We start from the raw sequence: 27609 nt of genomic DNA on the forward strand, positions 1-27609 counted from the left end.
TTCTTGTTTTTCGAATGTATCTTCAAAAGAACAAATCAAAAAAATTTTTGAACTTAGTATGGCATGTTTGGAAGACTAATACGGTTAGTGACAAAATCTTTTAAAAACTTTTGTTACAACATAACCTCTCAAAATTAGAAAACAGTTGTATATCAAAAGGAAGCCAGATAGTTCAAAAGTAATCCCACGTATAGAAAATAAGAGTTGTTTCGTATAATTAAATAAATAATTATACGAAACTAATTTAATGAAAAATACAACTTTACAATGGAAAATAGCTATATGTCTATTGTCTTCCTTAATCTCAATTAGAGTAGATTATTTTATTTTTATGGTAGCCAAAATTTAAAAAAAAATTTTATTTGTTGGATACAATGATTCTAAAAAAAATTTATTGTACATATATGTTGTCATATCAAATGCTTGAATAGTAATTTTAAATTAAATGGTGCGTAACGAGAAAAAAGTACCTTGTTTCGGCGCAGTATAGTGAACATTTTTGTTTTGTTCTGCATTACATGACAAACAGTTCATACATGTATTATTACACATACTATAACAAACATGGAAGTATACTAATTGAAATTAGGTGTACTCTGAGTTTCTCAGTTTCTGTTATACCAAGCTTAATGACATTTAAGTTGAAAGTTTTACTTCTCCGAAGGGTCCCGAGATCCACACCTGGTTTTTTTATAGATAAATTTGTCCACCAACATTCGCTCAAACGTGAACATTTTTTAAAATCAGCAACAATTCGTTTCTTTGTTTAACTTTTTAAATCTCTATATTTGACAGTGACTTTAAATGATAATTCCTGACAACCTTTTTATTTGGTTATGTTTCATAGATACATCTGTATTTTTCTACCAATCAGGTTCAATAAAAATACGTTTTTAAATTAAAAAATCGTTTTTATTCTTAAAACACGCATTATTTGGAGCAAAACATTTTAATTCAGTACTTCATAGATACCAATAAAAAATTTTTTTTAACAATAATACTTCTCTTACTTCATACTTGGTCTTATGACTTTGGGTAAATTCACAAAATCTTGGGTTGACTTTGGCATAAATGCATCCATCTTATACACCTAACCAAAGTTCTTATTTTTTATTTTTAAAATAATGATTTTCTCGTAAGTTAGTACGGATACTGATAAAAATAAAAGGATCATGTAAATCCACAGTATTTAAAATGTTAAATTACATTTTTTTTTTTTTTATAATTACTAAGGTACATTATTATTAGGTCATAAGATTTTCCCATAACAGCCCATGTTAAATTGTTCACTTTTAATTTTGAAATATCTTAATAACTACGTGGCTGAGATCACTCAGAATACGTACATTTGTCTTTGATAACATATACAATGAATCAAAAACTTGATTAGAGCTCCCAACTATTGTCGATGATACGTATCGAGCCTCCTTAAGAACCGACCATTATAGTAATTGATTGACAAGAAAATTTTACTTATGTTATTTTTAAAAAATTTTAAAAAATTTAACACACCGTTTGGAATAAGCAACACCTCTTACAACAAATTTAGTTTCTCTATCATAATGAAGCAATTGAATATTAAAAATTAAAGTATTGTTTACAACACGTGATTATCTATCAAATAGTAAGCAACAAATAATTTTTTTTTTTACATTTACGTTCCATACTATCAACAGTGCATACAACAGATATAAGTCTTCTATTTTAATAGCAAGGACGTTAAAACAAGTAGTGTAATAACATTTTATTCACACTGCTCCAATATTAACCATTCATATTTAAATTTTTTGTTCAATTTTTTTTTTATCATTTATATCAGTAATAAGTTTATGAATGAAGTTTTGAACTAAATTTAATGATCACATAGTTTGAGACTACTACAATAACTAGAAATTAAATACAATTCTAATGAATTAGCTACTTTATTAATTTAGATGTTTGTTTCAAGACTTTTTGCTCTTTTTTATTATATTTTTTATTTTAAAACTCACCATCATGAATTAAATTTATTAGTTTTGCATTGATTGTCATCTCGTATATTATATTGACAAACTAGCAGCAGATCCACTCAAATTTCATGACAGTTTGTTGTTTTCAGAGCATTCTACTGAAAACTGACTCATATCAACCTATTATGACTTGCCTTTATTAGTGCCCAATGTACACTCAAGACGTTTATTCTTCCTTTAACGTTATAAAAAAATTTTTAATAACCTAACATTACTTATAATGAAAAGTTGATAACTTCAAAATTTATATCATTGCTCCTGTCATGCTGAAACTCATGAAGATATTTACTTGTAAATATACTTCTGAAGCTTGACTTTTGAGTTCTATTACTCCTCTGCTGAATCATGAAACCCGATTTAAGTTTGATCCTTATCTTTGTCTTCAATCTGGAAGATTTAAATAAAAGTTAAAATAAATAAAAGTTTTGAGTGGATTAAACGCAGAGGAGAAGCATGAGTTGCGGAAATTGCCTTTTTAGCTATATTTACAGGAAAAAATAAAACGAACGATAAGTATAAGATTTTTTTTTTCAATGATTACCAAATGCTCTGGATATTTGCAAAAGATGGATAGAATATTCACAACTTATAAAAAATGTACGAATTTTCTGAATTTTCAATATATTGTAGTTTGTTATGAAAAAAGGATTGATTTCTTTTGGATTTATTTGCCTTATAGTTAAGTTTATGTAAAAAGACAAAGTTGAAATTTTAATCTGTACTGTTAAATATTGTTAAAGTGAGCAACTTCTACCATGTCTTTTATTAATAATTGACATAGTACTTTTTTCCCCTTTTTTTCTTCCCCTTTCTTACCCCACGACGAATGTAGTGAACATTCTTAAAAAAGCAAAAATATTCATAAGATAAATAAAATTCTTAACGATTAATCTGATGTTAAAAGTAACCTTTTGTCGTTGAAACAAGCTTTTGTAGAATTAATTTTTTTTTAACTTGGCTTTTGACGTATGCTTAAAAGTTTCAAATAAAATCAAAATTTTAACAGTTAACATATGATATTTTTTTTATGTTTCAATGAAAAATTGTATGAAATATAAATGAGAGGTCATTACGAGACATCCATAATATGAAACAGTGTGTACATAATAATACTAAAAATTATAAGAGTATCCAACTCTGTGCATTCAGAATTGATCAAGTTACGTGGCAAGGGATGGCGCGATGAGGCAAGTTTGAAAAATGGGTATTATGTTTACGAGCTTATTTTATACGACAAATAAGAATACTCATAATATCCTTTTAAATTTTTTTATGTATCTGAGTTGGTATCTAACAAAGACCACGTTTAATTATTGTCGGGCTACGGTGTCTGGGAGTTAGAATATTGAAATAAACATGGTATTACAATAGTTACAGCTCACTACGCAAGAAACTGTGATATTTTTATTTTTATTTTTTCAAATTATATTCTCTAAATTTAAGTTTATATATTTCTAAATTCCCGTCTACCGGATACTACGTGAGTCAGTGTTAACCTGCTTAACACTTGTGGAGGAGGCTATATATATTTTTCTATGAAGGACAGTTTTATAAAGAATACTTTCAGGAATTTTTTCTTGCTTCTTGTTAAAATTTTTTTTAAGTTTATTAAAATAAAGAATTTTTTTTTAACAATTATTTTACAATGTTGTTATGACACAAAAAAAATGATTTAAAAGTGTATGATTCTAAATTGTTACAGATAAAGTGAAGCTGTTAGTTTACTGACAATGGAGTAATCTTTGTCTTCGTGCGAACGCAATTACTTGTGAATTTTTCTGTTAAAACCAAATGAGCTGGGATTGCTTTCGTTTCAATACAGTAAATTAGAATTGTTTTTATCTGAATACAACCATCTCAGATTGTTTTTTTACGAAATAGAGAACTTAATTTATTTATTGGTACATAATTTTTTCACCATTTTAAAGCAAAAAATCCAATAAAGTCTACATTGAAAAAAAGTTAATAGGACAAAATGAAAGGAAATAAAAGGAAATGTTTTTCGACAGTGAATGAACTTTTATTAACGTCTAAGTTTACCTTTGTCTAGGAAACTGTCGCAATTTGACACACTTGAGGTAGTTCTGGTTCACTGTCCTCGTCGGTATCAGTCATCCACGAGGACTGATGCTCTAGTCATATATTTTTGCCAACTTCAACAAAATCTATTCTACTTGAAGTGTAGTTTTCAAACACTTCTGTTACCTGTTAAATAATAAAATAAAATAGTATAGAGTTGAACTTTTAAGGGTTGACCACCAAAAATTAACCTATCGAGCTTCGTATTGCTTATTGATGATTTTTAAAGAGACGTATGTTAGACTAGCAGCCCCTCGTCTCGGCTTCGCCCGAGACTTACTAAATGGAACACCGTAATGTGTTGACATGTAATGTGAAACGTTTCCAGTTAGAAATTTTACATTTATTCCTGACACTTCTCAGAACAAAAATCTTCTTACTAAAAACATATTTGTTCGCAATCCATACAGTTTATTTGGTCAAATAATAGGCTGTAAAAATTAAAAAAAATTTAATTATGCTGAAAAGTATCGTGCGTTCCTTATGCCATAAAATAATCTTTAGACATAAGGAGCAGTTGATTATCAGTTCCTCCCGTGTAATTTTTGAAAAGGGCTATTTTTTAAAGATGTTAAGATTTTAAACTCCCAAAAATATACATTAAAAAAATTTTTTTTTCTCTTATCTAGCAACTTTATTACCAGAGCAACAAAGTTCTGGACCTTAAACCCTACATTTTTATTGCCACAAAAAAAAAAATACATTTTCTACTTATTTAAAAATCTGAAGTAGGATCTTTAAAGATTTTAGAGATTGCTGTGAGGGTAAAATGAAAAGCTGATCTCTCACGTTATGGACTCTTTATTTGTCGATTTTGAGGCTGCTGTTCCAATCTCGATAAATTTTCTGCGTCAGTTTCTTGACGCCTAAAATTGTATTCATTAGATACATTTGAAGTTTTCCTTCCAATTTATCCCCTTGCGACTTTTGTGACCCCTAATGGCTATTTTCTGTCAACTTTGTTAAGTTCTAATATATTTGTTGGCAAGGTAGTTCGACGTCCGATTGCCCTTAAAAAGACCGGTGAGTTTCTTAAGTAAACTCTTTCTTGACTAAAGTTTACAGCAACTGTGACTGCCTGGATACCTCAGGGTGATCTCCTCTGGCCTGCTGTTGAAGACCCAGACGGATCGGGAGAAAAATTACAAAGTCCGAAGCATTGGGGCTAATTGCAGTGCTCTTTCCCAACGTCTCCTGGCATAACGTCGAAGACGTTGGTGTCTAAAGCACCTTTTTTTGCAGACTCAGTTGTTTTGATGATCTAAGGTGGAGAGATTAGTAGAGATTGGTTCGTGATGCTTGCCCGTTGGAGACTCTCGTTGGCTTAAGTTTTTTTTTCCTTCATAGCTGTTAGGTACGCCCAGCGCAGACCTTGGAGAGGATCGGTGATTTCTGGTTACATGCTAAGAGTCGAGGGGGTAATATAGGGTCGTCGGTCACCGGGGTTCCCAGCCTTGTGACGGACAACTCTGCTCGTGACGTCTGCCAGTGAATGACTGACTTGGCTCAATAGTGGCCAGCTTTACGTAGTCTTTTAATCGACGGATAATGTTTCCGGAAATGCTAGTAAGAATGTATTTGTTGGCACGATAGTTTAAACTTAGGGGGCCCTTAAAACCACCGATGAGATTGAAGGTTAAGTAATGAACGTAAATACTTATATTGGCCCTGAAAAAGGCCAGTGATGAAATTTCTAGTTATTCCTTATTATTATGCTTGATGATGGAGAGCCAGCTGTGGATAGCTTGACTCTTACCCTTGGAGTCTCTGTGTACGGAGACCGTACATGAGGGAGATATACGCCGCTGATCAAAATATCTGTCTTCAGGTCGTTCCCCGGATGACCAACCTCTCATCGTTAGTCGGGAAAGTAGGCCTGGAGAATACCTTCTCTGTAGGTATGCTGTTGGAACGACCTTTAAGAAGTTGGTAGTTGTGGCTGCCCGTACTTATATTTGTAGTAAAAATTCTCTGACGGTACCAGGCGACTAGGCCAGATTGTGGTACGGCCACATAACTCTGAAGTGTTGGAGCAGGATGTTATCTGGCTTAACACGTCACCTGGTTTTCCGGTGAAAGTGAAGACCCAGAATACTTCCCCTTCGGAGAAGAGCGTCATCGGTAATCGGGATACCAAACTGCACCACTCTAGCTACAATCTCAATACAGTTTGATGAACTGCCAGTCAACGATTGCCAATAAAAGTGCGACGCTCCAAACTATTATAACTACACTTATTTCATTCTGTTGCAGGTAGCTTCGATTTTATTTCGAAGCCACCTGGCGGATCCTACTGAACTAAAGTGAAAAGCTGGCGTATTTTTGCAATACTTTGAGCGTATTTATTGCTATTGTTTTAAAATTTTTCAAGATAAAAACCATACGAAAACCATCTAGGAAGTGTCAAGAATCGGTATGCAAAATTTCAGCAAAATCGGTTCAGTAGTTTTCGCGGTTAGCGATTACAACGGTTTTTGCGACTTTGCTTTATATATTAGTGAGAAGAACCATCCCAAATTATTTGTGAAAAATTAATTTTTACAAAAGTTATAGGTTACTGATTTTTAAGGCACATTTCTGTTGAAATAATTATTTTTCAGCAATTAGTCAATAAAAATTAATGAAAATTGAACGGCGTGTTTATTAATCACTGTAGAATAAAAACCATATTATTTAAGGAAATACAATTAATTTATTGATAAGCACAGTAAGAAAATTTTTTTCGTTTTTTTTAACCTAATATGTTTAAAACAGAAGTAAATAGAACAAGAAATTTTTTTAACTTTCTTTGCTGTAGTATCTGAATATAAAGCTAAATACTGCCCAAGCCTCAAAATCAACTTCTAACCTTAAAATTAGTACTAAACACCAAGTTTTTTAATATTTCGTCCATGCAAGGAAAAAACTTATTTTTTCATTCACTTTTAATTTAATTGTGTGTATGTAAGAAAGTCAAAGAAGCTTGTGAAGCAAAAATCTAATTTCAAATTTCAGTTACATGTCAATTTGATAGATATATCGAAAACAGAAATATTCAGAGGTACAGTTTATTTTTAATTCTCTCTGTTATTCAGTATATAAATATAAAAAAATACAAAAAAGATCCTAGTATCAGTACCTAACCTAAAAAATAATCATTAAACCATGAATTCTTGAACATTTTGCAAGTGCGAGAAAACAATAAGATTATTTTATTTTATTTCCATCTAGATTTAATACATAAATGTAAATAATATTTACGAAAGCCTAGAAATCGAGATCTAATCTTTAACATTTTATATACCTTGCCAACGCAATCATTTAAAGGCATTTTTTAAAATCTTTTTGTTATTCATTATAATATCATAAAAATATACTAATTAACTCATGACTTGAGTATCTGATATAAATATACTCATTAAACTATGAATTCTGGGATACATTGCCAGCACAAAGAGATTTACATGAATACTTAATACTTAACTCAACAAAATTGAAAACACCCCAAAAATCAAAATCTAACTTTAACATTTTCATAGTATGTCAGTTTTATGCATACCTCACAAATGCTACTAAATAAAATAATTTTTATATCTTATTTTTTCATTATTCCATATAAAATTGGCATAAAATACTAAGGATGCTAGGAGAAGTAAACCCTAAGATAAAAATTAATCAGTTAATATCTTAATTCTGTAAAAATCATGCTACTTTAAACACACACATACCCAAATTTTTTTGTTAAACTCCAAAATTTTGACAGGAATAAGAATGCATGACTGTAATGTATGCACTTTTATTTGATAAACTCATTAAAATATTTTCCAAAAGCACTAAATTAACAGTTGATAAATACTTCTGTTTAGCTGCTTATTTTTTTTATAATAATAAACAAACTATATTAAAATCAGCGTAATCTATATTCATTTAATGTTTTATTTGTTTTTAGTTATCTGTGATGAAATAATATGTCTGTAAAAAATGTTAAGTACGACTAAGAGCGAGTTTGCCTACTTTTTACAAAGTTTAAACACATCCATACCTGCAAAACACAATAGTTTGATGCAATTTTACAAGAAAAGTACGTATTTCTTGACCTCATGTAAATTAACTTTCAATTTTTGAGGTACCAAAAAAAACAATTTTTAAAGGTGGAAAATCAACAAAGTAAGTCGTCAATTAAATTTCTTTTTTTGAGAGAAAGAATCAATCCAAAATCTTTGTATCATTAAACAATAGCTAAAAATGCTTTACTTCCGATAAAAAAATTTTGAAGTATTCGAAAGAGAAGATTAAATTAATTACTTAAGAGCATTTATCCAAACTCTGATAAACATATAAAGAAAACGTAACTAAAAAAATTATTTTTGTATATGGTAAAGGAAAAAAAAGGGAAAAAAGATTTATCCGTTTACTTGTTAGCGTTTAGGAGATATAAGGAAAAATACAGTTGAATAGTATTTTGGTATCTCGATTTGGTATCTAGATAATCTATGGAACAAGAAATAAAAAACAAGAATCCGATCGACCAAACCGCTTATGTTTGCAAAATATATAAGACTAACAGAATGCTTCGATGGCTTAGTAGTGAGGGTGCTAGCTTACTAGCCGGAGATATTTCGGGGGGTCATGGGTTCAAATCGCATAGAAAATTATAGATTTTTTTCTCTGTTTTTCCCGATGAGGTGAGTACCCAGGATGCCGAAACACCACTAATCCGATGTTTACAACCAAATAGTTATTATTTCTGGTGATAACTGGACCTTCCTTTCCGAAGGAAAGCCAATACATGGAGGATTTTTTTCCAAAGGAAAGCCAACAAAGAGCGCGCGGTGGCTCAGTCGGCTAGGTCGTGGATTGGCACGCGGGAGACCGTGGTTCGATTCCCGGCCAGTGCGACCTATCGGGCAAGTACCTCTGTGATTTTTCATATGTGCTTTTTCACCACGCAATGCTCCTCGAGGAGGGTTTAGGCGACCTCCTCGCAGCATAATTGCCTAATTTCCCCCTATCCCCCTCCCAGTAATGTGAGGCCTCCCATCCCTCTTCCCTTCCTTCTCCAAAGTGCTAAGTGTCCATAGTAGTGCCCTTATTAAAGGAGCCGGACGTAGAGCACTATAAAAAAAAAAAAAAAAAGAAAAGCCAACACATGGCCAGCTTATCGGGTAATGTCACTGTTGATCATAAAAAGGTCGGTACAGTGAGTTTAGATGGTTCACATAATATCTTTCCATTAAATTTGATAGTAGTTGGGGTGTGCTTGAGACAACCGCTGCGCTCTGTAAAGAGTACCTGGTAGGATAGATGACCGAGTCGTCGGAGATATGTAATGGTAATAACGAAAAAAGAACAAAGACGGTAAAGATTAGGGACACAAGATATGTAAAAACCCTGCAACAGGTATACGTTTGAATCTTAATACAATATGTATAAAAGTCTAACAGCTTCCTGAATCTGTATTGATTTGGCTTCAGATTTCCGGCTTCTCCTTGTTTTAGTTATTGATTCTTGTCAAATTGAAACAATATAAAAAAGTTGGTTTCCTTAATTAACATAATTCATAAGATGTTATATATACTTATATTTGTAAGATATTGTTTATACTTATGTAATTAAGTATTCAGTTAAAAATAAAAAAAACAAATTTGCCTACTGTACTTATCAATAAGTTAATTTTTTTCTGCAAACTGCATGATTTTTGGTTCCACTGTAAAATATAAACATGCCATTAAATTTTCATTAATACTCATTGATTAGTTGCTAAGAAATTGCCAGTTAAACAAAAACGTGTCTTAAAAACTAATTGCTTATAACTTTTGCAAAAATCAATTTTTCATAAATATTTTGGGATATTTTTTATAACACATGAATCTTCAAAAATCGTCAGAAAATCATAGGGAATTCAAAAGGTCGATTTCTGGTGGGCCACTTTAGAATCCTTGATATTTCGATATTTGAATTTAAATTCTTATATATTTTAAACTTTAATCAAAATAATTATTAATTTTTTTTCTTAACGATAGAGTGGATTTTTTTTTTTACAGTAAATTAACGAGATTGAATCATGTCTTCTATAAGAATTGAAATTTGCCGTTTCTAAGAATTATGAGTTAAAGAGCTCATTGTGGAATTCAACCACATCAACAAAATTTAAATGTTGACATTAGCGTCCAACTATAAGTAAAGCATATAGTACCACCAGAAAATTTATTAAAATAACGTTTTTTATCAAGTTCTTCAAGAATAAATCATTTTTTTAGATTTTTTAAGTATTAAATTTTATCACAATATCATTCCTAATAATAAAAACAACGCTATAGATTATTCATCTTTTGTTTTTATATATATTTATTTACACATTAGTGGATCTTATCATGATTTCTCTTACAAATTTTATAGAAAAAATATACGAGTATCCAAATAGGCAGTAGAAAACAGAATTCATATGCATTTTGTACAGTAATATATGATGTTTTAAAACTTGATAAAATATAGGGTAAATTTTAATTGTCAGAGAACCAACTAATCCCATGATAATATTAAAATAAATACACAGAGAAAAAAAAATGAATTTTTACTGTAAAAGCAACGCTAAAGTTGTGATCAATATATCTTCACTATAATTTTTACAGTACCTTTAGGGAAATTTTTCTGGAGTTGAAAAATTAATCTTAGTTTTACATTTTACCATGAAGTTACGGTAATTTTTTCTCTGATTGAAGAAAAATAATACGAATTATTGCACGATAGAAAGAAAACAACAAAATGAGACACGAAAAAATTGTATTTCACTATCGGGTGGTAAATTTATATTCGTAAGCGATGAATATACACATTAGTTATTAAAAGTAAATGGAATCAACTTATATGTACCCATGAAATAATATCGACAAACATCGAGAATATAATACAAAATAAGGATCACTAAATAGAACGTGCAACAAAAAAAAATTATGGATCATTTCACTTACCAAAATCTCATCAAACTGATTGTAGCAGCTCAGCGGTGGGTGTAAAAGACTTTCACTCATTGAATTTGATGCTTGTTGAGCTTGACCCACAATCTGAATGTTTAATATGTTTAGTGCACAATGAATCATTGATAAAATTACAAGTAATCCAGCTGAAACAAAATATTAATAATTTATTTGAATATTAAAAAAACTAAAACACAATAGGCGTGCTTCAAACAGTGTATTTCTATACTTTTATGCTTTTATGCATTTTGAAACGACTTATTCTTTTTAACAAGTAAGTAGGTATTTTGAAAGTAGAAATCAGAATTATCGTTAGTTAAATTGTCAGGAATCTAACAATTTTGTTCAATACCTTATATTGTACTGTATTGTATTAAGATACTAACGTACACCGATTGTAGGGTTTTATGTATCTTATGTCCTTGATTTTTACCTTTCTTGTTCTTTTTTCGTAATTATCATTCTATCTCCCAAGTATGCGAGTCTTTCAAGCGGGCCCCTTGCAAAGTTTCCCTCAGACGACTTGGTCATCTATCCTACCGGGTACTATTTACAGATCGCAGCGGTTGTCTCAATCATACCTCAACTATTATCAAATTTAATGGAAAGATATTTTCCAATTAACCATCTAAACTCGCTGACTGACCTTTTCATAACCAAAGTAACTTTACCCGATAAGCTGGTCATGTGTTAAATTTCCTTCGGATAGGAAGCCTCTGGAGGTCCAGACATCGCCTGAAAAATTGACTATTTGGTTTTAAAAATCGGATAAATAGTGTTTTGGTATCCTGGGTACTCTTCCAATAAAAAAAGTCCGAGAAAAAAATTTCAATAATTTTCAACGGGATTCAAACCCACAACCCCTCGAGTATTTCTGGCTAGAAGGCTAGCACGCTAACCACTAAGCCATCGAAGCTGTCTGTTTAATACTTTATATTGAATGACTTTTAAATTTACAAAATGATAAAATTATAAACTATAATGTAAGCTCTTATAATAGGTTGTGTTTTTCTGTATTCGTTTTAAAACAAAATAGATTTGGAAGCAAGAACCACAGAGGCAAATAATTTATGCGAGAAATCTTATATAACTCTGAACAGATTAGCATTTCAAAAAACGATTATCACCAAATAATATTATTTAGATATCGATCAAAATGGGTCCTGAAAACAATTTATCAACCTAACTTAATTACATGTACAATCGTTGTAGATCGTTGCTAGATCGTTAAAAGAAAATCAATATGTACGTTCAAAATTTCGTCCATGTATTGACAAATTAAGCTGTAAATTATATCTTCATCAAGGACTCATAAATCGTGTTTTTTATTTATTTTTGGAACTCTAGCCTACTATATCCTCCGCTTAATTGAAGTAAATTCTGTTAACAATTAAATTTCATTTTTCATAACAAATCAATTTTATATTTAGCTGTTAAACCATTGCATTTAAATTTAGAAGTTTGTTTTTTCTGAATCATTGTGTTAGCTTTCTAGCGTTTATATTGTACTTGCGTTTCAGTTCTCTTAATTATTATTACTCAATAAATCAGTTGGCTCCATAAAATTGACATAGCCAATAGGGTGGCATAAAACACTTGTGTCACAATTCAGTTTATGTGCACAGAAGATATAGGCTGACATAAATATAATTAAATATCTATGAGGTACTTGGTGGGCTGCCCATCCAAACACTCTACTTACTCTATACAAAAACTTTATCCGATTTATAATTGACTATGCAGGCTTCATCTAGTTTTCTGATAGGTACAAAAAATTAAAAATCTAAAATATAACATTACGATACTAAAGCGAGGGGAATACGATTGACGTACACGTATCAGTTTCATAACCCTTCCGCACGTGTGGTGTACACAACTTTAAATAAGAAAGAAAGAAGATTTTTGCTCTGAGAAGTGTCAGGGATATATGTAAAATTTCTAACTGAAAATGTTTCACGTTGCATGTCACCACACTACGGTGTTCCATTTAGTAAGTTTTGGGCGAAGCCGAGACGAGGGGCCGCTAGTATGGTATACAATTGTTTAGTTGTTAAATACCAAAATATTAATTGAAACCGCACCCAACTAACGTCGGTATACTTATTCCAACGATAATTGCACCACCTTTGTACACAACATCGTTTAAAAAAGCATATTTATATTTATAGTAGCAGCCCCCCATCTCGGCTTTGCCCGAGACTTACTAAATGGAACACCGTAGTGTGTTGACATGTAATGTGAAACCTTTTCACTTAGAAATTTTACACATATTCCTGACACATCTCAGAACAAAAATCTTCTTATTAAAAAAATGTTTTTTCGGAATCCATCTAGTTTATTTGGTCAAATAATAAGGTGTAAAAATTCAAAAAAATAATTATGCTGAAAAGTACCGTGCGTTCTTTATGCCATAAAATAATCGGTGGCCATAACAAGCCGTTGATTTACAGTTTCTCCCGTGTAGTTCACGAAAAGGGCTATTTTTTTAAGCTGTTAAGATTTTAAACCCTTAAAAAATTTATATTAAAAAAAAATTTTTTTTCTCATATCTCACAACTTTATTACCAGAGCAACAAAGTTCTATACCTTAAACCCTACATTTTTATTGCCACAAAAACACAAATACATTTTCTACTTATTTAAGGAGGCTTGGGCGTTTGGTGTCGTATCTATTGAGGGGCCCCTGTGGGGTACTTGTCATACAAATGATTCTTTGTAATATTTTTTTTTTTATCATTTTGATTATACACATGTGTGAACAAAATAGCAATAATACGCGGAAAAGTCATTGGAAAAATCGATATTAAAAAATTTATTAGTTTTCCCGAGGTACCGTGTATACAGTTGACGGCCCTGCCACTGTTAAACTGGCAACACCGCACTCTTGTCTATTCTGCTGTTATATCTACACTTGTGTTGGACTGAAACCTGTCCGATCTGTCGTCGTCCTCGTATATTTTTGTCAGCACATATTAAGTGAAAATGTCTCAGAGAGAACATGGAGTTGTGGGTAAGAAGAAAGGAAAGTTCATTAAAAGAAAAGAAAAAGAGAACATAGCAAAACTATTGGTAAATACAGCCGGGAAACAGGGAAGGCGTATACATTCGAAAAGTGAGGTTATTGTACAATTTGTAAACATTGGAAAATGCAAAATATTTTTCGATTTAACATTTTAATTACAAAATAAAAACTTGTTAAATTCGTGTTTTTGTATACAGGTTTCTGATGAACAGTCGAAAACACTCTTAGAAGGTCGAGTAATTATTGAAAAGAAGACAGTGGCAGAAAATTTATGGTGTAAGTCTTGTGACAAGCCGTTGTCCCTTCGACATTTGCAGCATGAAAAGTTCCAAGGAATAGTCAGCAAATGGTACATAAAATGCCATTTTTGTGATATTATTGTGGAAGTAGACACTGGAAAGAGATCAAACCATGGTCACTATGATACTAACTTAAAATCAGCCATTGGTGAGCATACAACGTTAGATGCAATACTCAATATTGAAATTCACTATTTTTTAACAGCGTATTTAAATTTATAGGAATGCTTGATGCAGGTCTTGGTGCAACGAAGATCAACTCTTATTTATCAGCCTTGAATTGTCACACTCATGATGCTAAATCCTTGAAACGTAGTGAAAGATACGTAGGTAAAAAAATTGAATCTTTAGCAAAGGAGTCAACCGTTGCAGCCCTAGAAGATGAAAAATTGGCAACCATTGCACACAAAAGTAATAAGTAAGTCCTCTCGTACTAAAACAATCGTTGAGCTTCGTCATTCCAGTGAGAATTTTGTACATCCTTACACTTGTAAATAATCGACTTATTATTTTATTTACAAACTAAATTTATTACACATTATTCATACAATATTTACACTAACATTTTATGCAAAATCTTCGATCACTGTTATTATATGTGATTAATTTTGTACATTTCTATTTATACACAAATTATTTTTTTCATATTTATTGAATACTTATCAATATGATTTTTTAAATACTTTTTACACTATTTACAAGAAAATTATTTGCAAAACTCCGTTTACTATATTTTGATGTATAATATATGATAGTATACAAAAACATAACTTTGTGTATAATGTTGATTTTGTACTTGTTATTAATCCTGTACCTGCCCATCATTCATCATTTTTTTCCCTTCGTAGTGGTTTGACAGTTAAAGATGAAAATGAAGTAATCACGAAATTAACTGCTTCCTACGATGCTGCATGGACAAAAAGATCCCGCCAAAATAATAGTTTTAGTGGTATGAAAGCAAACTTTTTTTAAAATTCTCGTGCTTTCAAGTACTGATTTATTAAACAATAACATAACTATGCAGGTCACTCGTCGTTAATTGGATTTTTTAATAAAAAAGTTATAGCTTTTACTTGTCGCAATATATACTGTAAACAGTGTAAAGTAAATGAGTCCAAAAGTCATGATTGCAAGAAGAATCACAATGCTTCTTCGAAAGCAATGGAGGCAGATATGGTTGTAGAGCTAGTATTGAAGAATGAAGATCTAGTCAAAAAACGATGCCAAATCACGACACTAATCGGTGATGATGACTCATCTGCCATTGCAGCTCTGAGGTGGCTGTCACCTTACACAATTACAAAATGGTCTGACTTGAACCATGTTGCAAAAACTTTTAATTCTAAATTGTATGAAATGAAATTAAATGCGTCACTCAGAGAATATTTTTCGAAAACTTTTACTATAGCAATTAAACAAAATAAAGGAGATGAGCTGAATGTGAAAATTGCTTTAGAAAATATTATTCCACATGCTTTCGGAGAACACCAAAGGTGTGGTTCATATTGTACTATTCAAGAGGAAGGTACGCACGTATATAAGTATTTTAAAGATGGCAAATGCTTATCAGATCTGAATTTAAGAGAACGATTGGAAAAAATAGTTGAACCGTATGTAAATAATGCTCAACAAATAGCACCGTGCGCATCTAGTCAGGTAAACGAGTCTTTTAATAACACGGTCATAACAAAACATTCGAAATCTTTATTTTACGGCGGGTCGGAATCGCATTGTTTTCGCGTAGCAATAGCTGTGTCGCAAAAAAATCTTGGAGTTACTTTTATTGTAAAACTCAATGAAAAATTGAATTTATCTCCCGGTAATTATACAAAGAAGTTTCGTAAAAGAAAAGAAGATACTCTGACTTATGAAGTCGAGAAGAAAAAAACAATTTCTTTTAAAAGGAGACGTCTTGTTTTAAAGAAAGAAAGAACATCAAGAAATTGCCAAAAAGAAAATCGCGAAGGTGTTTCATACCAATCTGGTTGTGGATATTTGAATACATCGGATTTAATAGACGAAGTTCCACTTACTGGTATTTAAATTTTTTTTTTTTATATGCACGTTGCATTGCACTTTTTGTACTTTATTTCTTTCAGATATCGTTGATAAGACCAATTGTGAGGTTGTCGTATTCGACATTGAAACAACTGGTTAAGCTATGACTGATGAAATAGTTCAGGTTATTTTTTTTTCCCTGAAATAACGTTTATTTCAAATCAATATTTGACAATGTTGCTATTTACTTTAGATTGCAGCAACCAGTGGCAACAGTTCATTCAATATTTACGTTATGCCAAGAAAATCCATGTCAGTTAAAGCTTCTGAAGTTACTCGGATACAGATTCGTAATGATCAAATGTTTGTCGATGGGTTTGCTGTGATAACAACTTCACCTAGGGAAGCTTTTATTAGTTTTCTATACTTTCTGAAACTGAAAAAAAAACCATGCATCTTGGTAGCTCACAATGGAGATAAATTTGATGTACCAAGAATACTTGCTTTAGCAAAATCCTTAAATCTTTTGAAGGAATTATTACTATCTGTGAAAGGAGTCTGTGATACTTTGCCTTTATTTAAAAGTATATTGACTGAGCGTAAGACAAAAAAAGGATCATTTAAACAAGTCGATTTAGCCAATGACTTTTTGGATAAAAGTGATGTTATGAGCGCACATAATGCGTTAAATGATGTTTTAGTTTTACAAAAACTTATTCATAAGATTTGTATTGACACATCTGAAATTGTTAAAAATACAAAAAGTATTGAATTTATATTAAATACTAAAGCTAGATTACAAAAAATCAAAGACAATAAGAACTCAATGACTGATTTAACGAACATAAAACCAGCTATGAAAACAAAAATTCTAAGGCTGGTATTGATCAAACAATGCTCCTCAAAGTAATTGAAACAGGAGGATTAGATGGTTTGACATTCCTACTAGGGGAAAATATGAACAATAAACCACGAGTTACCACCAACAAAAGAATCGTCCAGAATATTTTTGATCAGCTACACAAGAGAAAATAGTGTACATATTGTTTGTTACAAATGCTGTAGAACAGTAAATAAATGATTCTAACAAAGTTAATTATATTTGATTAGTTATTATTTAATATCTATATCATTTTATTTTCAGTTTTCATTAATTATTTTTCAATTACTAGTATACGTAACGTACCATTACTCGCGTTCATGTATACTGTCTATTTAAATGGCGCGCCATCTTATTGATGCACTGTTGCAACTTTTATGGCGCATGCGCACTCACAGTAACTGAACAAAACAATTCTCATGTTCGATGTTTTCCTCGCTATTTTCTCAAAATTTAACGTGTTGATCCTATTCTTTTTTTTAAACAATAGATTCTTTATACTTTCAAGTACATGTACCAATTTAATGTGTGGGCCCACAGCTTTTTATTGCGGTACGGTAGTCTATTGAATTTCGGGTTCCGTAAGGTTACGTGTTAAACTGACGAATTTTCACAAGCGATTTTCTCGAAAATAAATGTGTTGACCTACCTATTTTGTTTTCCTAAAAAAATCTAGCAAACTTTATCTATATAATCTCTGAATTTCAGACCTAGCCAGCATTTAATTTAAAATCGTCCAAGCCTCCTTAAAAATCTGAAGTAGGATCTTTAAAGATTTCAGAGATTGCTGTGAGGGTACAATGAAAAGCTGATCTCTCACGTTATGGACTCTTTATTTGTCGATTTTGACGCTGCTGTTTCAATCTCGATAAATTTTCTGCGTCAGTTTCTTAACGCCTAAAACTGTATTCATTAGATACATTTGAATTTTTTCTTCCAATTCACCCTCTTGCGACTTTTGGCATGCTTAAAATTTTTGAGACCCCTAAAAGCTGTTTTCTGTCAACTTTGTTAAGTTCTAATATATTTGTTGGCAATTTAGTTCAACGTCCGATGGCTCTAAAAAAGATCGGTGAGCTTCTTAAGTTAACTCTTTCTTGACTGCAGTTAACAGCAATTGTGACTGCCTGGATTCCTCAGGGTGATCTTCTCTAGCCTGCTGTTGAAAACTCAGACTGATCGGGAGAAAAATTACAAAGTCCGAAGCTTTAGGGCTAGTTGTAGTGCTCTTTCTCAACGTCTCCCGGTATAACGTCGAAGACGATGGTGTCTAAAGCATCTTTTTTATTTGCAGATTCAGTTGTTTTGGTGATCTTAGATGGGGAGATTGGTTAGTGATACTTGTCCAGTGGAAGCTATCCCGTTGGCTTAAGTTTTTTTTCCTTCATAGTTGTTATAGGTTTGCCCAGCGCAGACCTTGAAGAGCATCAGTGATCCCTGGTTAGATGCTTAGAGTCGAGAGGGTAATATAGGGTCGTCGGTCACCAGGTTTTCCAGCCTTGCGAAGAACAACTCCACAGGGGACGTCTGCTAGTAAATGGCTGACTTGGTTTAATAGTGCCCGTCTTTAGTTTATATAGTCTTTTAGTCGACGAATCGCTTCCGGAAATGGTAGTAAAAATGTATTTGTTGGCAAGGTAGTTTACACTTAGGTGGCCCCTAAAAAGAACCGATGAAATTGATGGTTAAGTAGGGAACGTAAATATTTATAATGGCCCTAAAAAGCACCAGTAGTGAAACTTCCAGGCCATTCCTTATTATTATTTCTGATGATGAAGAGCTGGCTATGGGTAGCTTGATTCTTACCCTGGGAGTCTCTATGTACGGAGATTGTGATGGAGGAAGGTGCACCGCTGACCAAAGAATTTCTCGTCTTGGGGTCGTTCCCCAGATAACCAACCGCTTATCGTTAGACGGGAACATGTGGGTAAGCGCGTTGGGGACGCGACGACCAAGAAGGTAGCCGTTGTGGCTTGCCCGTGCCCCTCTGAGCTGTTCTCCCTGGCTTTCATTTGTAGCCAAAAATTCTCTAACTGCACCAGGCGGGATCGTGGGACTGCCACAAAACTCTGAAGAGTTGGTGCAGATTGTGCTCTGGCTAGATATGTCTCCTGGTATTATGCCAGAGACGTTATCGGTTGGAATGAATTATTTTTGATCGCACTCTTCGAGATTCAGGGTGAATGGACACTTAGGTCCCTTCCCCCTTACAGAAGAGTGTCGTTCGTAACCGGGATACCCAGCTGCAAGACTATCATCAGCATTCTCTATACAGCTCGTTGAACTGCCGAAGCACGACTGCATCACTATCGAGACGCTCCAGCTTATTATAACCACACTCATTTAATTCTGTTGCAGGTAGCCTCGATTTTATGTCAACGCCACCTAGCGGATTTTACTGAACTAAAGTGAAAAGCTGGCGTATTTTTGCAAAACTTTGAGCGTATTTATTGCTATTGTTATTAAATTTTCCAAGATAAAAACCATACGAAAACCATCTAGGAAGTATCATGAATCAGTGTGAAAAATTTCAGCAAAATCGGTTCAGTAGTTTTTGCAGTTAGCAATTACAACGGTTTTAGTGACTTTGCTTTATATATTAGTAAGAGTAAGATTTACAGAAGAAGAAATTTCAAACAAAATGAATCAACTGATCGTTACTTTGACAATTCGGGATTCATTTTTAAATACAACATGAAAATAAGAAGAATAAGAAAATAAAACGTTTGACGGTACAGTGTGCATTTTCTCAAGGTAAGTACGTTTTTATAAAAAAAGCCCATAAGAAATGGTTAGTACGGTATATGTGCACCTAGTTGAAGTTTTGCTCCAAAAAATAAAGTTTTTACTGAAAATGTTATCAATAGACGTTTAGAAATAATACAGTGTATTTAATTACGTTGTCATGAAAAAGGTTTTTTATAAATATTAGGTCTTATAAAACTCTATTGTTACAGTTTAAGAAATCTTTTATGTAACCTAAAAACGATTAAAGTCGTACCTCTTTGTTTGGATGTATGAGAAAGAGAGAGAGAGAGAGCTGTAAGAGTAGAGAGTAAATTTGTAATTTGAGTAGTAGGTATGCTCTCTCCGTGTGAGTCTGTGTGTTGTTAGGTATTAACTAGACAAGGATAGCTCGTTTTTCCTTATGCGTGGGGGAAAATTTCTTGAGATAGTTGATGGTGCGAGGCGTATTCGAGTTCGGTTTTATGTTCTGTTCGGTCGGAGCAAGCAACTGGGAAGCCACGGAGTCAACTCTTCTTCAAACTTGGAGATTCGAGAGAGCGACAAGACCACAACTTATCAATTGCCGTGGACTTCATCAGCAACGAGCAGCCTTTTGCAGGCACCGACAAATACATCGTTTTTTCTTCGTCAAATCGGGGCCTTCGTCTCACCTTAACATCTGCGAGCAAGATTAGTAACACAGCGCAGGTATTTCGTAAATTTACTATAAGAAGAGATAATAGGAGTGTGTTTTGCGAGAGGCCAGGCAACGATATTATTCGAGATCTTTCGAAAGGTAAAACAAAAACAAATAAAGTCAATTTCGTTCCATAAGTTAAGAAATTTGTTCTTGCTGTTTATTTAGTTTTCCCTTTCTTTACTATCAACCATGGCAAAATTTGTGGCAGTTGCTCCCCGTATGATAGTCAATAATTCGATTGACTTAAAGTGTCAACACTCTTTTTGGTAACTAAAAGCATTTTTCAAATCTGGTAAAAAAAAGTTTTAAGTCATTATCTTTCGTCCATTATCATTTTGCGTTGTTACAAAAATTTCAAGACGTTGATTGGCGTTGCAATACATATAAGTACGTTTGTACTGCCCTAATAACTTAATAACCGCAAATAATAAGTTTCCAACAGAAAGCCATAGTGAATTTAAAACAATATTTTATTAATCGTAGTCTCGTACCGTCAAAAAATGCAAGCCAGAGCTCGTAGGATTCCCAAGCCAGAAGACAAGCTATTGGAAGATAAAATAATACTCTGCGCCAGCCACTTCTGGTCACAAGTGTTGAAGACCAGCAGCGAATTTCGAGGTTTTCATCATCCCTATGAAAACAATAATAATTTTTTTCCAACAATTCGTATAAAAGAATTTTCATAATACATTCTACTAAAATTTTTTTGTAAAACTTTTTTTTTTTAGAAAAAAAAAAACATTAAGCTACATCTTTAATAATAACAGACAAATTTATTTATTTTTAGTATAAGTTAAATCAAATAAAAGTAACTTTAATTGTCAGTAGTTAAATAATTTTACTAGCATCTACTTAGTAATAAATAAAAGACAAGTCAATTTAAAATAAGTATTTTTTTAAAATTGTGTAGCATAATGTTTTAACAAAAGTTCTATTAACAAATTTAGGTAAAAAAGGTTTAAAAAATCTAACTTTCGTAATATTTAAAATATAACCTATAATTTCTATAAAAATCAAGATTATCTCACCTTTGACAAATTTTAATAAGAAAAGTTATTATCCATTCGATTTCTAGAAGAAAAATTATTGCTGAAAAAAACCTAGAAATGAGAAGTTCTAACATAAGTAAAGCACACGTAAAAAGCCACAAAGTTTTATTTGATGTGCATTTATGATACTTTAAAAAATATTAACATAAAAAAGTGTATTGAGCTTATGTCTTACAAAACGTAAAAACCAAGTTGGTGTCCATAAAAAGCAAAATCTACTCCAACTCCACAAGTAACTGAAACAAAAATAAAAATATCAACGATTAGGAATCTTTTGTTTTTCATGATATTTTTATTAATATTACTGTTATTTTTTTGCTGTTGTGGTTCTTATTGACTACAATCAATTGTATTTTTTGTACTTTACGTGGTCTTGAGACTTTTTTCCAATTTTTTATTACAATTTCAATTTCATTACAATTAATATTACTAACTTGAACTTTAAGAGTGACGAATTTCTGTTTATAAGATCCTAAGTTTGCTATTATGACGTTACGGTTCCTGAAGTTTTAATCTGTTGTTAACATCATGAAAACCAACACCTTGTAATTTTTTTTTAAACTGCCGTAAGAAATTTATTTTTCCCCATAATAACCTTAACGTGTTCATTATTTTGATTAGGTTGAATTTTTCGTTAACCCCATCTTCAACCCTTTGCCAGCCTCCTTATTGTTTAACACTGAAAAAAAAAAAACGGCCAGTATAGTTTGGCTGCACAGCTACTGTAGCCTGTCGAACCAAGTAGCTACTTTCAGGCTAGGTTAGCCTGGGAGCCAAGCAGAATGTGCTTGGCCGACGCCTATGTGCCGCAGTACACAGTGCTCAGTTAGTGGCCGGTCACATTTGCCTTGGTTGCCAAGCAGATTCTGCTTAGCTCGCAGGAAAACCTTGCCTGAAAGTAGCTGCTTGGGTTGACAAGCTACAGTAGCCGTGCAGCCAAGCTTTACTGGCCATTTTTTTGCTTTTTAGTGCAAAGCCCTCTCAGCTTCCCCTCAATATAGATTAAAATTCTTTCAGTTAGTCTATCATTTTATTGGGTCAAAACTTCTTGAAGAACCCCTCCTCCTCCCCTCTCATTTTGATGATATCTCGTGTCCACCCTCATTTTTATAATAACACTTAGCCCCCTTCATTTTCATAATACCCACCTGTATTCTCCGATTATACCCCACCCATTTTTATAATACTTCTTTGGCCCTCCCTAGTCCCCCTTAGTATTCGTATAATCTATTTCAGTTTGTTTGCCATTTAATTCAGAAAAATTTTTATTTCAGTTCTTTTTCTCAAGAGCTCTCTGTCACCTATGTAGCCCTGCTTTAGCCACCTTTACTATAAGGTAAAACTGCTATAGTTGGTTTATTATTTTATTTACTTTAATATTTTGTTCAATCCTGTTACACTCACAACTTCCTTTGAACTTCCACTTTAATAAATATACGAAAAAATTTTTTCGACACGCCGTGCGCGGGGACGTAGGCTGCGTTTACAGTGGTAGACACTAGTATAAAACTAGTGTCAGGGCTGAGCGTGTAACTTGAGCCATGTCGTAAATATAATTGGCATCGGGTCAAATATTATATTTACGACGTTTCATAAAAAACAAAATCTTAAATTTGGTGATTTTACGCCACATGTCCCATCGTTGCTGTGAAAAGGGTGTGTAGACGTGCAAAAAATACTTCAACACCAGCAAAAGGATTTGACTGGGGCCATTCGGGTGTAATATTAAATATTTGTTCAAAAGTATCTTACCACTAGGCATGCATTATCTTAAAACTCGGGCTCAATTTAAACTTGATTTGATTGTTAAGACACGTAACAGAAAAAAAAAATGTTAAAGTGTGCGATCTATTTCTTACTAGTTTTAGGGCATTCGGTGTAGGTATGCGTCTTACCTTACGGGCTCCACTAGTTTAGTTAATTGTAGCGCGCTCGCCAGGAATCGATATTAATGGCTTTTTGAGAGTTGATCGCAACCGGTGACCGGTCACAATACACTCAGAAACTCAGTGGTTCAATCGGGGAATCCGATAATCGTCGACTTCGACGAGATAAATCAAAGTAACGTGGCGTCAACTTAACCTTTTATCCCATATTTAAAAAGTAAATAACGTAACAAGACCAATACACTTTCCGATTTATCGAATTCACCGATTGATCCCCTGTTGGGGGATCTGATCGCGATATTTCGATACAGCCTGATACTGTTCTATAAATCTCGAAAATAGCGCTCTAATTGGTTAGTTCCAGTGATATTCGATGGAATACTTAGTTCAGAATAACTGACCAATCAAAGAGCTGCATCGAGTGATATCGGGCTGTACCGAAGTATCGCGATCAAAAGCACAGGGACGTAAGAAAAGCATTGGTTGATACATATGTATGTGGGGAAGTATGGGGCACTACCGGCAGCCCAACTTTATTAATTAATAATGACGAAACTTCTTGGAGTAAAGCTATGAAAAAAATGTCATTTCAAATGCACAGTATTATAATCATGTATACTAAACATTGCCGTGTCAAACTGGTATTTGAAAATTCTCGTACGGCCATTTTTTTCGATTGACAATTGTAACCGCTACTTGTACTAAATTACTGTTATTATTATAATCGTAATTTAGTTTTTTAGAAGAATCAGCAAAAAACATTCAGGACAATCAATTCAAAATAGTTTTTTTTATTAATTCCTTGTTAGTATTGGAGACATACAGGGTGAAGGAGTGACATAACTTCCGCCGCATGCTCCGTTTTCACACTATCTGTGAAAACGTAAGTGCATAGTGCTTGTGTATGCACGTGTATATAGATGTACTAAACAGTGCTATTCTTACGTCTTTGCATATCATGTATAGGCCAATTTAAATTTGGAATCGTTATGTTGTGGTAGCCCCATAGATGCAGGGTAGAGCTGCAGGACAGAATTCTCTCTATAAGCTGCTATGCTTAGTCTATCCTGGGGCTCTACAATAGTAAACGATGTATCGTCATATTGCAAAATTCCTCTCTAAAATTTCTTTAGTTTTCTCAATTTTCTCAAACCTTCTTTATTCGAAGACTTTCAAGAGAAGTTTGTGATATCGTGATATATTTTTAAGTTGGTAGAGCCTCTTGTGACGAGTTTCGATATATCGAAAAAAATAGTTCTTTGCGATATCCGATAGACCACGCATGCGGCTTAACATAAAAAAACTAAAATCGCGAGCACAGTCTTAGGGAGTATCGCACAATTTTTTAGTTTTTTCGATATATCGAGACGTGTGACAAGGCTCCTTGAGTGGTTTTGGGTATCTTAAATATATGATTTTAGCTCTGGTCTCAACTTCAACATAAAAACCTGACGTCGCGTTAACATTTAGATATCTGTTTGGACGTGACGTCAAGATTCATGGTTGATGCTGCGACCGCAGCAAAACCCAGATACTTAAGGGTGCGTTCGATTCACATCGGGCGATCGCGTATTGATCTCTCATTGGTTAGTTACTCCCAAGTACAGTATATCTACAAATAATACTGGTACTTGTACATGAATATACCAGACTATATCCGATCAGCAATCGATACGTGACTGATACGCAACCGACTGATGTAAATCGAACGCAGCCTTAGGTAACGCAATACCACCGTTACTACAGGATAGACCTTTTGCACTGCAGGATAGACTTCACACGGCAGCTTATGGAGAAATTCCATCCTGCATCGCTCTGTTGAGCATCATGTGAATGGGTTCGTATTCCGTAACTTGTCCAGCTTACATTTACGCTTACTACAGTAGACTTTAGTTAGCGCAAGTGTCAGCAGCTAGCTAGCTATTGCATGAAGTTACCCCCGGGGTGGTATTTTGTAACGTGTCTAGCTTACATTTGCCCTAGCTAGACTAGACAAACTAAAATTGACGTCATGTTACAATGCTGAAGTGAATGGTAACATTCTGTCAAAGCTAGCTAGTCTATAGTCTAGCGCTAGGCTAGCTGGTGCACGAAGTTACGGAATGCAGTCTTTGGACTAACACTGAACGTATTAGGTTATGCCACACAAGCTTATCCCCCAGATGGCGCGATCGTGCCTACGAGAATGTGGCGTCTTCAAGTGTAAGCATATATACAATGTCTACATGTATTCGTTTGTATTGGGATCGGGTTATTGAGTTATTTGGAACTCAAAAGCCTAATATTGGAGTTTCAAATATTTACCACAATGTACATGGATAGAAGGAGGCGTGGCGCTGACGTCGGAGAGCCTACTCTCGTGGAGTCTCGCAGCTTCCAAAATTCAGCACCTCACGTAAAACTACATTGGTAATTGGCGCTTGAGCTTAGTTTCAATCACAATATATATATATATATATATATATATATATATATATATATATATATATATATATATATATATATATATATACATGCGCACACTATATGTATACACGTCTTTTTGCGGTACACCGTACTTTCACGTGAGGTGATGCGTCGATGTCGCGCGATGCATTAACATGCGTTTTAAATGGGATTGCTTCACGTGACAATACGGATGGGCAAAATATATATCGATATACCGGAAGTACCGATATTTTTTCACCGATATATCTACACGTTTTGCCGTTACATTTTTCCACCGATCTATCGTAGATCGATAGATTTTTAACGGTATCGAAATAACATCTTGAACAATACATTTTCGTCCATACAAACATTTAACAGTCAAGATTATTAAAAACAAGAAAAACGGTGGAAAAAATTACGCACTGCAAATATACACAGTGCGTTTTTTATCAGTTAATTATTTTTGTATGTGCTAATACTTGAAATTAAACCCAATTTTCGTGTGCATTTATATACACATCTATCGATGTATCGGAATATGGGTGTACTATTCTGATAACATTGATATGCTTCAGATATATCATCAATATATGGATATATTTTCTGAGTTGGCTCAAAGTAACTCATTGTACACTACACTTACACTGCCATCTATGCAACTCAACTACCCTATGTCTTTAAACGAATTTCGATACTTTCGAATGTATATGTGATAGTCTCCCAGTGTCCGGACACCGTTGAGACTATCATATATATATATATATATATATATATATATATATTTTTGTCAATACACTGACACTGCCATCTATGAATCTTGGGTGCTCCAACTATCTAAACAAATTTCGATACTATCGACTATATACGCGATACTCATGCAGTGCCGATCCATCGTTGAGACTATTAATTTTGTCGAGTCACTGTTGCGTCGTGTCGTGATACTCTCGCAGTGTCGAGACACTATTGACACTATCGTTTTTGTCGCGTAGCTGTTGAGTCGTGTCGCGACAATTAAACGTCGGTACAGAAGGATTTTCGGCATTTTTGCATTTAGTGATTTAGACAGCTAGGAGCGTCTTCAAGAATTTAGTGAAAAGTAACCTTTGTATTTAGTTATACATATATATAGGTAATCAGTTGTTTTTTTGTTTTTCTTTTTGTTTCTATATTAATCATCTCCCCTTAAGGGCTCAGACATGGCTATTTTGACCCTATAAAGTGTATTTAGCCATACGTTTGGTTTAAGGACGGTCGGTAGTGATTGCATTTTCCAACGAATTTTTTTGAAATTTTGACCAGACGTTTTTATTGTTGTTACAATAAACCAGTCAAAATTTAAAGAGGTTCCTCTGTTTCGTTTTCGAGATATTGAATTTCAAAGTTAAGTCATTTTAACACTGTCGCTTATGGGAGAACTGACTAAATCACAGTTTTAAGCAAATTGGGCCAGTGAATTTGGCCAATTTTTTTATATGTTACAGATAATGTTATTAATTTGATGTATACCAAGTTTTGCGACGATCGTCTGATTCGTTTATAAATAAAAAATTAAATAAAAGCTCGACCGAAACGCA

The 27609-nt window shown here is 33.2% G+C and overlaps 1 protein-coding gene across 1 annotated transcript; it reads right to left on the bottom strand.

Moving 5' to 3' along the window:
* Positions 1-4145: 4145 nt before the first annotated feature.
* On the bottom strand, positions 4146-22004 carry LOC111643606 (uncharacterized). Its single transcript, XM_089590659.1, has 5 exons — positions 21895-22004; positions 21699-21770; positions 21162-21301; positions 11039-11190; positions 4146-4214 (listed from the first exon to the last, which is right to left on the bottom strand). Exons 1-5 carry the CDS (start codon positions 22002-22004, stop codon positions 4146-4148), a joined length of 543 nt encoding a protein of 180 aa, XP_089446785.1.
* Positions 22005-27609: the final 5605 nt, after the last annotated feature.

Source organism: Copidosoma floridanum, unplaced genomic scaffold, assembly GCF_036245765.1.
Source record: "Copidosoma floridanum isolate Cflo_tuat_1 unplaced genomic scaffold, Cflo_Japanese_pri ptg000013l, whole genome shotgun sequence".
Classification (NCBI taxonomy): domain Eukaryota; kingdom Metazoa; phylum Arthropoda; class Insecta; order Hymenoptera; family Encyrtidae; genus Copidosoma; species Copidosoma floridanum.